The 16,125-nt window shown below is 47.4% G+C and overlaps 1 protein-coding gene across 1 annotated transcript in view; it reads left to right on the top strand.

Annotated features, from left to right (window-relative positions):
- Positions 1–16,125, top strand: part of LOC140406652 (low-density lipoprotein receptor-related protein 1-like) — a 1,475,832-nt gene that overhangs the window by 752,749 nt on the left and 706,958 nt on the right. The window contains exon 28 of the mRNA XM_072494659.1: positions 11,363–11,488. Within this exon, the coding sequence (XP_072350760.1) occupies positions 11,363–11,488 (126 nt within the window). The remainder of the gene's footprint in view (positions 1–11,362; positions 11,489–16,125) is intronic.

Below are 16,125 nucleotides of genomic sequence, written 5' to 3' on the forward strand. Positions count from 1 at the left end.
ACAACTGTTTAGGAGGGTGTTTGTGGAAGAGGCTCAGGCTGTACCAGCACTTCTTGGGGAGAGTAAGCATATCACATATGTCTTTGGCCCCTTGTAGGACAGCGGGTGCCCTCTCTGGGCAGTGGACATCATAGAGTGATCCATGAATTCAAGGATTTGGTCCTCAGAGTATAGGGAGGCTGAGGGTACAGTCTCAGACAGAGAAGGCAGTTGGATCAGGTGGGGTGAAAGTGCTAGGCTCATGGACACGGAGTGGATGGTCTCATGGGGTGTGGTCACAGAATGTCAGGATGCAGCTGGTTCAGCTCAGTGGGCTAGACAGCTGGTTTGTGATGCAGAACAAGGCCAGCAGCGCAGGTTCAATTCCCGCACAAGCTTACCCAAACAGGCGCCAGAATGTGGCGATTAGGGGCTTTTCACAGTGACAATAAAAGATTATCATTGCGAACGGGAGGTGTCAGGTCAGGGGCATATCAACAGTTATGGGAACAGGGGAGAAAGCCGACATATCAACATAGATAATTATAGGGCCTAGGGTAAGAACATAAGACTAGGAGTAGATATTTCAGCCCGTCAAGCCTGCTGCACCATTCAGTTATCATGTTTGATCATCAACCTCAATGACACTTTCCCATGCTACCTCCATATCCCTTGATGTTATTAATCTCCCACAATCTGACAATTTATGCATTCAACATGCTTAATGATTGAGCTTCCACAGCCCTGTGGGATAGAGAATTCACCACTGAGTGAAGACATTCCTGCTTAATCTCAGTCTTAAATGGTCATACCAATGCCACCACCAGAGCCATCATAGAGCAGATGATAGGTCCCCTAAAGATGAGGTTCAAATGTTTGGACCCTTAGGGCAGGGCTCTCCAGTATTCATCACAGTGAGTCCGCTGGGTCATTTTGTCTGCTGTTCCCCGAATAACCCCACAAAACAAAAGAAGAGGAGGGGAGGGGTGGATATCTTGGCTGAAGTAGGGCTGAGATGTCTCCCTTAATGATGAGGACAGTGAAGGGGATGGTAATGATGACGGCTAGAATGTTGCAGATGAAATCATTGCCAAGGTACGATGCAGCACACAAGTATGTGACAATCTGATCGCGGCCAGATTCCAGGCACAATAAGCTGCCAATACATCTTGTTTACAATTTGGTTTTCTATCCTTTGCTGGCTGGCAGGTACTTATTTGCAGCACACAGTATAGCTTATTCTCCTGTACCTTGATTCATGGTAGTTGAATTAAATTGCACTACTAAAAGTCTGCTCTGCTGGTAGTATGATCCTTTGCATACGCCAAATTGTGCTGAGACACAGACCCCTCGTGCCAAATAAGCACATCAGAACCTGCATAGCACTTTGTGCTCCCATGATTCAGCCATCTGTAAGTAGAATCTGTTGTCTGTAAATTATCAGACATTTCGGCCAGTTTATGATTAAAACCTTTTACCCAGGTGTCCTTATTTGCAAAATGAACAAAGGACAAACACTGGTTCACGATTCAACCCAAATTTACCCACAAACACAATGAGCTAGACTTTTCGACCTCGGCCGCCGCAAGGTCGCCACGGGCGGGACGGGAACCATGTGAAGGTCCGTTGACCTTGGGTGGGAATTTCCAGTCCTGGGCGGGCATGGCCGAAGAATCCCGCCCAGTATTCTCCAAAATTATCCAAAATGTAATCTGCCCAAGGTTCTAATACTACGTGTGCCGATGAATTGGATTGAGCTGCGAGTCCAATCCTCTCAACCTCAGTCGTCTCAGAGCCTTTGTCTGTGAAGGTGGGTCTCACACCACTCTTCGGTCCATTCCCTGGGACGCCATCAAGTCTTCTCCTTTGCCTCTCCGTGGGGAGGGTCCCTGGGTGTTTTCTTCTTATCCCCCTGTTAGCGCCCTTCCAGAAGTTCCTCTGGCTCTCAACCAATAAGGTCACTTGGTGGGGTTGCAACACCCAATGGAGCTGCGGATTGCAACTCTGCAGGACACCCCAGGGTCCATCCTCAGGTACATTGTCCGTATGTAACTTTAGCCCATATTGGGTAATGGCGGGGAATCTAGGTGCCAGAAAGTCTGGCAGTATCTTCTTGATCCATATAAATGGGGCTGATTTTCTTCTGATCTCCCATTTGCAGGACAAGCCCAGGCTGTCCATCTCTGTCCAGTGTATTCAAGTAAGGCTGCCTGACCTCCCATCAGGCCTGTCTGTGATTCTGATTGTGGTTTTAATTTTCAGTGTCCAATTCTTAATTAAAGTGTCCAATTCTATATCGGCCTAAGATTCTGGCCATTTTACCACAATCCCATGCCCTCATAAAGGCTGTACACATGCTGCATTGAGAGCAATATGATTTTTTATTTCAGCAGAGGTGCACTCATGTCACTCTCATACCTCGCCCAAATTGAGAGTAGATTTGCAGAGAAATATTTCAAGTTGTACCAGTAACATGGGTATACAGGGAAGAGCAGCATGAGTGAACAATTTGGACCCTAAAGATTGCTCTACCATGCACTTTGTGCTGTGTCTCTGATGCTCACCACGTCTGCAGTGATCCCCATATTTTCTGATATCATAATCATCTTGAAAAGTTTAGAGTTTACTTTGGAGTCTATTCAATGCCAATGCTTCCCTGCAGTCTTGGGGAAATCCCTCAGCATCAAGGATGACTTGCTCCCACTCTGGGGAGGTGCGTTCTGTGGTGGATGAATAGTCCGATCCTGATCTGCAGACTCTGCCACAGTCAAGAAAGCACAACAACATCTCTACTTCCTACGGAAGCTAAAGAAATTTGGCGTGTCTGCATCGACTCTCACAAACATCTACAGATGTGCCAAAGAGAGCATCCTATCCAGCTGCATCACAGCTTGGTATGGCAACTGCTCGGCCCAAGATCGCAAGAAACTGCAGAGTGTGGTGAACATAGCCCAATGCATCACACAAGCTTGCCATTCTCCCATTGATTCTGTATACACATCCGCTGCCAAAAGAAAGGCAGACAGCATTGTCAGAGACCCCTCACACCCAGGCTTTGCCCTTTTCCAGACCCTTCCATCAGGCAGAAGATACTGAAGTCTGAAGAGCCGCACATCCAGACATAGGAACAGCTTCTTCCCCACAGCTTCTAGACTCCTCAACGACTCTCCCTTAGACTGATCTGTTCGCTGTAAGAACACTATTCATGATGCCCTATGCTGCTCTTGTTTGGCCTTGTTCCGCACTGCAACCAATCACTATTTGTTGATGTACCACTGTCAATGTACTCTGTCGATTATTCTTTTTGTCTATTATGTACATATTGTTAACGTTCTCTTGGCCGCAGAAAAGTACTTTTCACTGTACTTTGGGACATGTGACGATAAATATCAATCAATCAAGTTTGGCAGGTAGTGTTTGATGAGGTGGGTGGGTGGGAAGCTCTGGATTCTGCGCTTTCCTTCCGCTGTTCACACTCGGCCTCTGGATGCACCACTCTATGACGATTGAGATGATTGGCGCCTTCGTGGTTGCTTTTTCTCCAGTTTGTGCATTCTAAGGCAAGTGATTCCCATGTATCGGTGGGGATGTTGCATTTATTTCGGGAGTCTTTCAGAGCCCTTGTAGCATTTCCTCTGCCCCCCTCGTAGCCGCTTGCCATTGCGGAGCTCAGAGTAGAGCGCTTGTTTTGGGAGTCTTTTGTTGGGTATGCGGGCAATGTGGCCTGCCCACCTCATTTGGTTGAGCCTGCCCAGTGCCTATGCGGGTTGTTGAATACCAACCACTCACAAACCTTCAATTGCAGAGAAACCTGCAAATCTCGGTCCTCGCTGTCCTTGCTATTACTGCAAGACTGTGACTCATCATTCTGGACACCCGTGGCAATTTATACATCTTTCTTGCAGTGTCAGAGTTCCAGATCCCTGTCAAAGTTTTTGTTGCTTCACATATGCAACCTCTCAGTCCACCACACAATCCAGCACACAGGCCCATTCTACTCACTCTTACTGATAGGGTAATACCATGGTCTTTCAATAATGCCCAGTCCATTCCTACCCTTAATACGAAGATGAGCAGGTGAAACAATTCTCCATGTGAAGTCTCACCAAGGCTGCAATCAACTGCACACATACCTCAATTCCTTTTGCAGTCAAGGCCAAATAGCCCGTTGCCTCCTTACTTGCTGTCTTCGCCTGCATGTTAGCTCAATATTACAATTGATAGGCGACAGTCAGTGACGATTGGATGTGTGCACCCCATCATTCTTCTAACATCTTGGGATGTCTCTGGTTTTCTGTTCAGACCACAGTGGCGAGCTTCACTTTTTTTAACCCTCGCACTGCATCTGCAGTGTTCCTTGCCACTCTCATAGCTTGTTTAACTCCCCTTGAGGGTTCTTTGCATCCACCCACCTTTTACATATGGACAACAGCAGGCAATCCTCCAAGTGTCAGAGACCTCCGCTATCACTTCCTCTACCAGTTGTGGACAAGTGGCTGTGAGTACTCACTCAATTATGACTCTGAATCGATTCTAAAACGGGCCCCCACTGAGGTGACTGTCTGTGCGGCTGGAGGGTGCAGGTGAAAGCCGTGACGGTGACGGTGCATCCTGTCAGAGGTGGATTTGGACTGGAGCTATGGGTGGTCTCTCCTCCCACCCTCACTGGATGTGACCCAGATAATGATATTTACATGAGCCATTAAATGAGCTTGAGGGGCTTCAACGGGTGCCGATGAACCCTGGTTTCCACAATAGTGGACGAGGTGTGATGGCACTTCCGGGGAGGCGGGGGCGGGTTTCAGGCCATTAGACCCCACCACGTGGTCGGGGACAGGGTGGGGTAATACCCTGGCACTTCCCCTGGTACAGGAACACCTTGGCACTGCCAGCATGGCACCCTGAAAAGAAAATTGAGGGGTAAAGGGGGGGGGGTTTATGTGGGAATCCTGAAAGGGGAAGGCTGTAGAGATCAGGACAGCCATTCAAATGCCACCCCCAAATGGGCCCTACCCTTTCCCTGGTTATCCTCTTCCCATTGATATACTTACAGAATATCTTGGGATTTTATCTACTTTTCCCAGCCAGAGTTTGCTCTCCTTCTTGTCCTTTTAAGCTCCATCCTGCCCTCCATTTCTGCACTCTACTAATGTCTCCGAAGATTAGCTCCCCTTGTACTTAGAATCATAGAATTTACAGTGCAAAAGGAGGCCATTCAACTCATCTAGACTGCACTGGCCCTTGGAAAGTTCATCCTACTTAAGCCCCACACCTCCACCCTATTCCCTTTATCCCCGTAACCCAGTAATCCCACCTATATTTTTGGACACTAAGGGCAATTTAGAATGGCCAATCCACCTAACCTGCACATCTTTGGACTGTGGGAGGAAACCAGAGCACCCAGGGGAAACCCACACAAACACGGGGAGAACATGCAGACTCCACACAGACAGTGACCCAAGCTGGTAATCGAACCTGGAGCTGTGAAGCAACTGTGCTAACTAACCACTATGCTACTGTGCTGCCCCGTACTTGCTAAAAGTTTATTTTCCTTCTCATCGTATCCTGAATGTCCCTGGTTAATCATGGTTCCCCGGGCTTCATTTCATTGTTACTCCTTCCTGTTACCCTAGAGGGAACATGTTGGGCCTGTGCCCTTCCCATTTCCTTTTCAAATGCCCCCTACAACTCTTCTGTAGGTTTCCCTGCAAATAACTTTTTCCAGTCTATCTTTGCCAGATCCTGCCTTATAAGACTAATAATAATAACCGTTATTGCCATAAGTAGGCTTACATATAGGGATGGTTTAGCTCAGTGGGCTAGACAGCTGGTTTGTGATGCAGAACAAGGCCAGCATCGCGGGTTCAATTCCCGTGCCAGCTTACCCGATCAAACGGCCGAATGTGGTGATTCGGGACATTTTACAGTAACTTCATACTTGTGACAATAAAAGGTTATTATAAATTATTATTATTATTATTATTAATAACGCTGCAATGACGTAACTGTGAAAATCCCCTAGTCGCCACATTCCGCCGCCTGTTCGGGTACACAGAGGGAGAATTCAGAATGTCCAATTCACCTAACGTCACGTCTTTCGGGACTTGTGGGAGGAAACTGGAGCACCCGGAGGAAACCCACGCAGACACGGGGAGAACGCGCAGACTCCGCATAGACAGTGACCCAAGCCAGAAATCGAACCTGAGACCCTGGCGCTGTGAAGCAACAGTGCTAACCATTTTACTAAATTTTTACTTATTTTACTAAAAGCCTCTCTCCCCCAATCCAAAACCTTTTTTTGAAACTTGTTCATTTCTTTGTCAATACCAAATTTGCATTGTACCATGTACCATGTACCATGCCAGGGAGGCGGTGGTGTAGTGGTATTATCACTGGACTAGTAATCCAGAGACACAGGTAATGCTCTGGGGTCCCTGGTTTGAATCCCACCACAGCAGACGGTAACATTAGAATTAAAAAAATAATAATTTGGAATTAAAAGTCTAATGCTGACCATGACACCATTGCCGATTGTTGTAAAAACCCATCTGGTTCACTAAGCAAGCCACTCAGTTCAAGGACAATTAGGGATGGGCTCAGCCAGCGATGCCCACATCCAAACAACAAATAAAAAACAATGCTGTGATCGCTATCACCAAAATGCTCCCCCACTAACACATCAACCACCTGTCAGGCTTCATTCCCCAGAATTAAGTCCAGCACCGCATTTCCTCTTGTTGGGCCCTCTACCTATTGAGCTAACAAGTTCTCCTGTATACATTTTAAGAACTCTACTCCATCTAAGCCTTTAACACAGTGACTGTCGCAATTAATGTTGGGAAAGTTGAACCACCTAATATAATTATCCTATCATTATTTTTACATACCTCCGCGAATTGCACACAGATTTGCTCCTCAATTTCCTGCTGACGATCTGGGGATCTATAATAAACCCTTAGCAATGTGGTAGTCCTTTTTTGTTCCTAAGCTCTACCCACAAAGCTTCATTTGATGCCCCCTCCAAGATTTCATCCCTCCTTACCACAGTACCTGACTCCTTCACTAATAATGCAATGCCTCATCCTCTTTTACACCCTCCTTTGTCACGCCTGAAATTCTATATCCCATAATGCTGAATTTCCAATCCTGCCCCCCAGTCAAGCACGTCTCTGTCATGGCTACTAGATCACAATTCCACATGTCAATCCTTGCCCTTAACTGATCTGTTTTACCTGTAATACTCCTGGCATCAAAGTAGAGCTCATCCATCCTTTTCTTACTCCCTTGAAACATACTACCGTGATATTCCCTCTGGCTTGATTGCTATTCTGTGTTCCTCTGTGTCCCTATTCTGCTAACAGTCTGTGTCCTGTCCCCTTGCTGAATTAGTTTAAACTCTTCCCAAGAGCACTAGCAAACCCACCGCAAGGATGTTAGTCCCGCTCTGGTTCAGATGTAGACCGTCCCGCGTGTACAGGTCCCGCCTTCCTCAGAAACAGTCCCAGTGGCCCAAGAATCTAAAACCCTCCCTCCTGCACCAACTCTTAAGCCAGGCATTCATCTGCGGTATTCTCCTATTCCTGTACTCACTAGCACGAGGCACTGGGAGTAATCCAGAGATTATAACTAAAGAGGTCTGCTTTTTAGTCTACTACCTAACTTCCTGAATTCTTGATGCAAGACCTCATCCCTATTTCTACCTATGTCATTGGTACCAACGTGTACCATACCTCTGCCTTATCACCTTCCCACCTCAGAATGCCCCCTACCCGTACAGAGACATCCTTGACCCCGGCACAAGGGAGGCAATGTACCTTCCTGGAGTCTCTTACATGTCCACAGAAGCACTTATCTGTACCCCTGACTGTAACTATAGTTATAGAGTTCTCTATAACTATTACTCTTCTGTGTTTTTGATCCTCCCTCCGGAACCACAGAGCCAGTCGTGGTGCCACTGCTCTGGCTGGTTGGTTTCCCCTGATAGGCCATCCTCCCCCGACAGTATCCAACACGGTATGCTTGTTAGAGAGGGGGACAGCCATAGGGGATTGCTGCACTGACTGGCCGACCCTTCTAGCGGTCACCCATGTATCTGCCTGCACCTTGGTTGTGACCACGTCTCTAAAAGTCCTGTCTATTATGTTTTCCGCTACCTGCATGCTTCTAAGTGCATTCAACTGCTGCTCCAACAGATACATGTCCATTTAACATCCATGGATCAAAATGATAACAGCAAAAATAAAGGGGAAAAAAGGGAATCAACAAGATGGACCCTTACACGTTCCTAATTGCCTGCTGCACCTGCATACTAGACTTTTATGATTCATACACTTGGACACCCAGATCCCTCTGCATCTCAGAGCTCTGCAATCTCTCACCATTTAGATAATATGGTTACACTATCTGATGCCCTTATAAGTGTCACTTTGCAATGAGTAGATGGTGCCACTTACCCTTGTGAAGCACAGTAAATAATTTAGAGCTCACGGAAATGCCCAAAGCAGCGTTGCCCCTGGTTTTCAAGTCCACCATCAGGGCCACCCCTCCCTCAACAAAATCCAGCCTGTTGTACCAGTTTGTTTTCTCTTTATTGTCCATTCACATGGGGTAGAATTTTACGCTGCCTCGCTGGTAGGTCTGAGGCTGCGGGGCGAGCGTGAGATTTCATGGATGGGATGCCCTCTGGGTTCCCCCCCAATCTGGTTGTAATTTTACGGTGGGGCAGAGAGGGCTTCAGATGGGAGGCCTGTCCTTGTCCCAATTAAGGCCCTTACATGGCCACTTAATGGCTACTTCTTTCCCACCCAACCTCAACTTTTAGGCTGGCAGGTGGATGACAGCCCAGGGGGAAATGCAAAAACAAAGTAAATTCAATCGCGGATGGGCAAGGGATGGAATGCTTCCATTAGAAAGTTCCCTTCTGACTGGGAGAGCCCTCTTCTGCAGGCCAGCCTCCTCCAGACCTCTCCCACTGCTGGCCCCCATCGGCCCCCATCCTATTCCCGAGACCTTGATCGCCCCCCTCCTGACCACTCAGGTATTCCCTACCTTGTTCGACCGGCAACTTTCCAAGGCTGGACACTATTTATTTTAGAGGAAGAACATTTCAAAATACTATAAAGTTCATAAGAACTTTTGCCGGTTTTTCGAGGAGGCCACTAAGATGATTGATGCAGGTAGGGCAGTGGATGTTGTCTATATGGACTTCAGTAAGGCCTTTGACAAGGTCCCTCATGGTAGACTAGTACAAAAGGTGAAGTCACACGGGATCAGGGGTGAGCTGGCAAGGTGGATACAGAACTGGCTAGGCCATAGAAGGCAGAGAGTAGCAATGGAAGGATGCTTTTCTCATTGGAGGGCTGTGACCAGTGGTGTTCCACAGGGATCAGTGCTGGGACCTTTGCTCTTTGTAGTATATATAAATGATTTGTAGGAAAATGTAACTGGTCTGATTAGTAAGTTTGCAGACAACACAAAGGTTGGTGGAATTGCGGATAGCGATGAGGACTGTCGGAGGATACAGCAGGATTTAGATTGTTTGGAGACTTGGGCAGAGAGATTGCAGATGGAGTTTAATCCGGACAAATGTGAGGTAATGCATTTTGGAAGGTCTAATGCAGGCAGGGAATATACAGTGAATGGTAGAACCCTCAAGAGTATTGAAAGTCAAAGAGATCTAGGAGTACAGGTACACAGGTCATTGAAAGGGGCAACACAGGTGGAGAAGGTTGTCAAGAAGGCATACGGCATGCTTGCCTTCATTGGCCGGGGCATTGAGTATAAGAATTGGCAAGTCATGTTGCAGCTGTATAGAACCTTAGTTAGGCCACACTTGGAGTATAGTGTTCAATTCTGGTCGCCACACTACCAGAAGGATGTGGAGGCTTTAGAGAGGGTGCAGAAGAGATTTACCAGAATGTTGCCTGGTATGGAGGGCATTAGCTATGAGGAGCGGTTGAATAAACTCGGTTTGTTCTCACTGGAACGAAGGAGGTTGAGGGGAGACCTGATAGAGGTATACAAAATTATGAGGGGCATAGACAGAGTGGATAGTCACAGGCTTTTCCCCAGGGTAGAGGGGTCAATTACTAGGGAGCATAGGTTTAAGGTGAGAGGGGCAGGGTTTAGAGTAGATGTACGAGGCAAGTTTTTTACGCAGAGGGCAGTGGGTGCCTGGAACTCGCTACCGGAGGAGGTGGTGGAAGCAGGGACGATAGTGACATTTAAGGGGCATCTTGACAAATACATGAATAGGATGGGAATAGAGGGATACGGACCCAGGAAGTGTAGAAGATTGTAGTTTAGTCGGGCAGCATGGTCGGCACAGGCTTGGAGGGCCGAAGGGCCTGTTCCTGTGCTGTACATTTCTTTGTTCTTTGTTCTTTGTTTGAAATGGAATCAAATTTTCTTAGGTAACCTCTGAAGGTTGACTTTTGTTGTGACTGTATTTTAAAAAAATTTATAACCCTATAATTATTTGTGGAACAAAACCTTTAGGTCTTAATTATACAGTAACACACAAGTTTGTGTCACCAGGCAGAATCAAGAATTGAGACATTAGACCGAGGGGAGTATTTGGCAAAGTTAATAAAAGCTTAAAAGCTGGAACTATTGCAATGATGAAATGCATGCTCTGTAATAACTATTTTAGTCAATTTTCCATTGCCGATTATTTTCCAAATCATGGATCTGGATCAGAAGGTTCTGAAGCTCCGTTTCAACTGTGAAAATTTCCTCAACACTTGTTGCGAAAAGCGAAATACAGTTATTGCTAGCAATCTGAAATAAAGGCAGAAAATGCTGGAAATATCCAGAAGTTCATCCAACATCCGTGAAGGGGGAAACGGAGTTAATGGCCGTAATTCTCTGGCACCGCCACAGCGGATGTGGTGAGCCGGCCATCTGTACGGATAGCTATAAAAATCAACTTTTCACCAAACTTGAAATTTGACTTTGATGCTGAATACTTACATCAGATGATCCCCCTCAACTTTATTCACTGAAACAACTTGCTCCTTTTTTTTCGCAGCTGACGCAAGGTAAACTTTGCAGCAACTTATATTGTGAGATAACAGCGCCAATGTGCTGCATAAAGAGCGTTACCACCTTTCTCCAGTAGCACAATAATCATAAATGTTGACGCCGGATAGACTAATGCCATCATTGCAGTTTGATTTAATGCTCTATTATTCCAACAAAATGTACTTTTCAGAGGTTTTCGACACAGAAAATTCAGTACCCACTTCAAATATAGTTAGACCGTTCATCACTCATTTTGACACAGATCACTGTACAGTCAAGAAAAGTCTCATTACTCATGTAGAAGGTAGCTAACTGAAAAGTCTGTTGGCTCTTGAACATTGATTTTATATGTCCCATTTAGGTACTAATCTGTGCAGTGTGAACAATGGTGGATGCTCCCAGCTCTGCTTGCCAATCTCAGAAACCAGAAAAACATGCAAGTGCACTGTGGGATATCAACTACGGAGTGACAAAATGTCGTGTGAGGGTAAGTGTTATTGTCAACAGAAGGAAGCAACAGCACACCTGTTTGGAGAAATGTTATTGTTCAACCTTTATAAAAAAAATAATTCAGTCCTAGTAGGAAAAGTTCTGCTCCATTTTTCTCTCAGATTACTTACTGTCGCCCAGGTCCATCCCCATTAAAAAACAGGCAGAAGGTGGAACTGTTGCCCATTCCCAAAATCCAATCAATAAAAAAAGTTCACACAGCCATAAGGTGAATTGAGGAGTTGTCATTCCCAAGTGCAGCTGATGGTGTGGAAACCTAATTTTATTACCACCTCCTGTTGTGCACATAACTCTCAGCAAACACTCAAAGTGGGAGGCAGCTTTGAAACAGTGAACCACATCACTCATAAGGTTGCTGCGCACTTGTGACTTTGTGTATAATTTGTCTATGTAAGTCTGTGACATTTCCCCAGGGATTTAAGTTGTCTGTGATGAAAACACACTTCAACTATCGTCCACCAGCACCGTGACATTTTCGAAGGCATGGGCACGCTTCCATACACTTACAAAATCCTGCTCAAACAAGACGCCACGCCTGTGGTTCATGCACCTCGCAGAGTCCCAGCACCCCTCAAGGACCGCCATAAACAGCAGCTGCAGGACCTCCAGGAGCAAGGAGTGCTCTCCAGAGTGACGGAACCAACCGACTGGGTCAGTTCCATGGTGTGCGTAAAGAAGCCTTCCGGCGAGCTCCGGATCTGCATTGACCCAAAGGATCTGAATCGCAACATAATGAGGGAGCATTACCCTATCCCCAAGCACGAAGAGATCACATGCGAGATGGCTCGGGCCAACACCTTCACCAAACTTGACGCCTCGAAAGGATTCTGGCAAATTCAACTCGACAGGTCAAGCAGAAAGCTGTGTACCTTTAATACCCTGTTTAGCAGATACTGCTACAACAGGGTGCCGGTTGGGATTATATCGGCATCAGAAGTATTCCACCGGATCATGGAGCAAATGATGGAGGGCATTGAGGGTGTGCGCGTCTATGTTGACGACATCATTTGGTCCACCCCCCGCAGGAGCATATCAGTCGCCTCCAGCGCATTTTCAAACGAATACGGGACCAAGGCCTTCGCCTCAACAGAGCCAAATGTTCCTACGGCCAGACGGAACTCAAGTTCCTAGGGGACCACATCTCCCGGTTGGGTGTGCGGCCGGATGCGGACAAGGTGGCAGCCATCACGGCCATGTAGAAGCCAGCGGATAAGAAGGCAGTCCTCCGATTTTTGGGCATGGTCAGCTTCCTGGGGAAGTTCATCCCCAACCTCGCCTCCCGTACCACAGCTCTCCGGAACCTGGTCAGGAAGACGACAGACTTCCAATGGCTTCCCGCCCACGAGCACGAATGGGAGGAGCTAAAGGCCAAGCTTACCACGGCCCCAGTATTGGCATTTTTTGATCCCACGAAGGAAACAAAAATGTCAACGGATGCCAGCCAATCCGGCATTGGGGCGGTGCTCCTACAACGCAATGAGGCCTCATCATGGGCCCCCGTTGCATATGCGTCACGTGCCATGACCCTCACGGAACTGCGCTACGCGCAGATTGAAAAGGAGTGCCTGGGCCTGTTGACTGGGGTCGACAAATTTCATGATTACGTGTACGGCCTCCCCCAATTCACTTTCGAGACCGACCATCGCCCGCTGGTCAACATTATACAAAAAGACCTGAATGATATGACCCCTCGCCTCCAGCTCATTCTGCTTAAACTCCGGCGGTACGATTTCCAGCTCCAAGACATCCCGGGCAAGGACCTGATCATAGCCGACGCTCTGTCCAGGGCAGTCAAAACCCCATGTGACCCAGAGGAGTTTGTCGGCCAGGTTGACGCCAATGTGGCCTTCACGGCCTCCAATCAGCCGGCCACGGATCTACGCCTTATCCATATTCGCCGCGAGACTGCGGCTGACCCCCGACTACAGCGTGTCATGCGACACATGATGGACGGGTGGCTCAAGGGCCAATGCCCACAGTTCTACAATATCAGAGACGATCTGGCAGTAGTCGATGGTGTCCTCCTGATGCTGGACCGCACCGTGATCCCGCACAGCATGCGCCAGCTCATTTTGGAACAGCTAAACGAGGGCCATCTTGGCGTGGAGAAGTGCCGACGGAGGGCCCGAGAGGCTGTGTACTGGCCCGGCATCAATGAGGACATCGCCAACACAGTGCTCAACTGCCCCACCTGTCAGTGGTTCCAGCCGGCCCAACCACATGATACCCTACAACCCCATGAGCTGGTCACGTCCCCTTGGTCTAAAGTAGGCATTGACCTGTTCCAGATGCTCGGCAGGGACTACGTTCTGATAGTAGACTATTTTTCGAACTACCCGGAGGTCGTACGCCTGCACGACATCACATCATCGGCGGTCATCTGTGCCTGCAAGGAGACCTTTGCTCGTCACGGCATCCCACTCACTGTGATGTCGGACAATGGCCCCTGCTTCGCGAGCCAGGAATCATCCAACTTTGCCAGCAGGTACAACTTTTTGCATGTGACATCCAGTCCCCTGCACGCCCAATCCAATGGCAAAGCGGAAAAGGGCGTCCACATCGTCAAACGGCTCCTCTGCAAGGCTGCCAATGCAGGATCCGACTTCTACCTCGCCTTGCTGGCCTATCGTTCGGCCCCACTCTCCACGGGCCTGTCGCCAGCCCAGCTGCTCATGGGTCGCAACCTCAAGTCCACGGTGCCATCCATTCACGTCCCAGACCTCGACCATGTTCCGGTCCTTCAGCGGATGCAACAGTCTCATGCACAACTCAAGGCGGCGCATGACACTCGGGCGACTGATCTCCCTGCTCTGGCGCCGGATGACAACGTCCGCATCCATCTTCTGGAGGGTGGCTGGTCTGCAACTGCTGTGGTTCTTCGGCAGGTGTCTGCCCACTTGTTCCTGGTTCGTCTGCCAGATGGTTTCATTCGCCGCCGCAATCGGCGTGCCCTTCGTCTCGTTCCACGCTCGCTACGTGATCCTCCACCGGTGCCATGCCCTCCTATTGTCCCCAACCTGGACTACGTGGAGATTCCGAATACTCTGCGTCCTCCTTACTCTGCCGTGGCCCAGCCCATTCCTCAGCCGGTGGCTCCTGACCCACCCTTGAGGCGGTCAACCAGAATTCGTCGCCCACCTCAGAGACTTTTCTTATGAGTTTTACAATGTTGGACTCTTTGATCTGTTCTGTTATCCTGTTTCATCATTCCAGTAGTTTGTATATAATGTTAATTTCGTTGTTGGTGTGACACCCTATTCCTCTGAACCAGGCACCTTCCCGTGTAAATAGATTAGCCTCGTGTACATAGTCATGTAAATAACACGCACACACATAGTCAGGTACATTCACTACACAATATTTATTGTCAGGCAGGCACATGTTCTTTACATAAAAGGGGGATGTCATAATATACACCAGTATATTATGGTGCAGACATACACACACACTGATGAACATGCAGTGGGACCAATCAGCATACACAACACCGCAGCCAATCACCAGTGAGAGCACACACTATAAAGACAGGGGACAGGAGAGTTCCTGCTCATTCTAGAAGCAGCCAGTTCGGAGCACAGTCATTCACCATGTGCTGAGCGCATCACCTGGTTAGGACTAGGCAAGGGTCAACAGTTAAAGCTGGTATTACACTTACCCACAGTTCAAGTATGTTACTATAGTTTACCTTACAATAAAATAGAGTTGCACCACTTCAAAGTGTTGGTGACCTGTTTGTGATCCAGAACACCCAACACATCAGTCACCAAAACTCTTTTCCTCAGTTGGCTGAAGACTGCGCGGGCACACTGGTGGTGATGTTAGCGGTGGGGGTTTTGTCTCCTGAATGTTTCGCCTAAGGCCCATTCTTCCCGCGTCAGTGCATCGACGATAGTTTGCAGTTTGGCCTCTAGTTGTTCATGTGCAAGCATCTTGCAAATTCAATGGCAGGATGGGTGCTCCAATATCAGTATCCTCTTGCAGGCCAACATCCCCTGTGTCAAGGCCCTGGTTATTACTCATCAGTTATGTTGGATGAGACACATTCCCTGCATGCCTGACACTTGCTCCCAAACAAGCTCGAGAACGCCCAAACCTACCAAGGTGCCAACGTGTGTATGTGTGTATGTCTGTGTGTGTATGTATGTCTATGTTTGTGTGTCTGTATATGTGTGTGTCTGCATGTCTGTGTGTATGTGTGTATGTTTGTATGTATGTACACATGTATATGTCTATGTATGTGTGTATGAAAGGGCATGTGTATTTATATGTATATATGTATGTCCTTGTGCATGTATATGTGTGTACATGTTTCTATATATCTGTGTGTGTACATGTGTGAGCATGTGTATGTGTGTAGGTATATGTAAGGGTTGTGTAAATATGTATGTGTTTATGTATTTGTGTCTGAATATGCCTGGGTCTATATGTATGTGTGTGTATGTATATGGTATATGTATGTGTGTATGCGTATGTATGTGTGTGGATGTATATGTGTATATGTATGTGTGTATGTGTATGTATATTTGTGTGCATGTATATATGTGTTTATATGTATGTATAATAATAATTATTATATGTGTACATGTGGTTGTATGTGTATGTGTGTATATGTAT

This window comes from Scyliorhinus torazame, chromosome 2, assembly GCF_047496885.1.
Source record: "Scyliorhinus torazame isolate Kashiwa2021f chromosome 2, sScyTor2.1, whole genome shotgun sequence".
Lineage (NCBI taxonomy): Eukaryota > Metazoa > Chordata > Chondrichthyes > Carcharhiniformes > Scyliorhinidae > Scyliorhinus > Scyliorhinus torazame.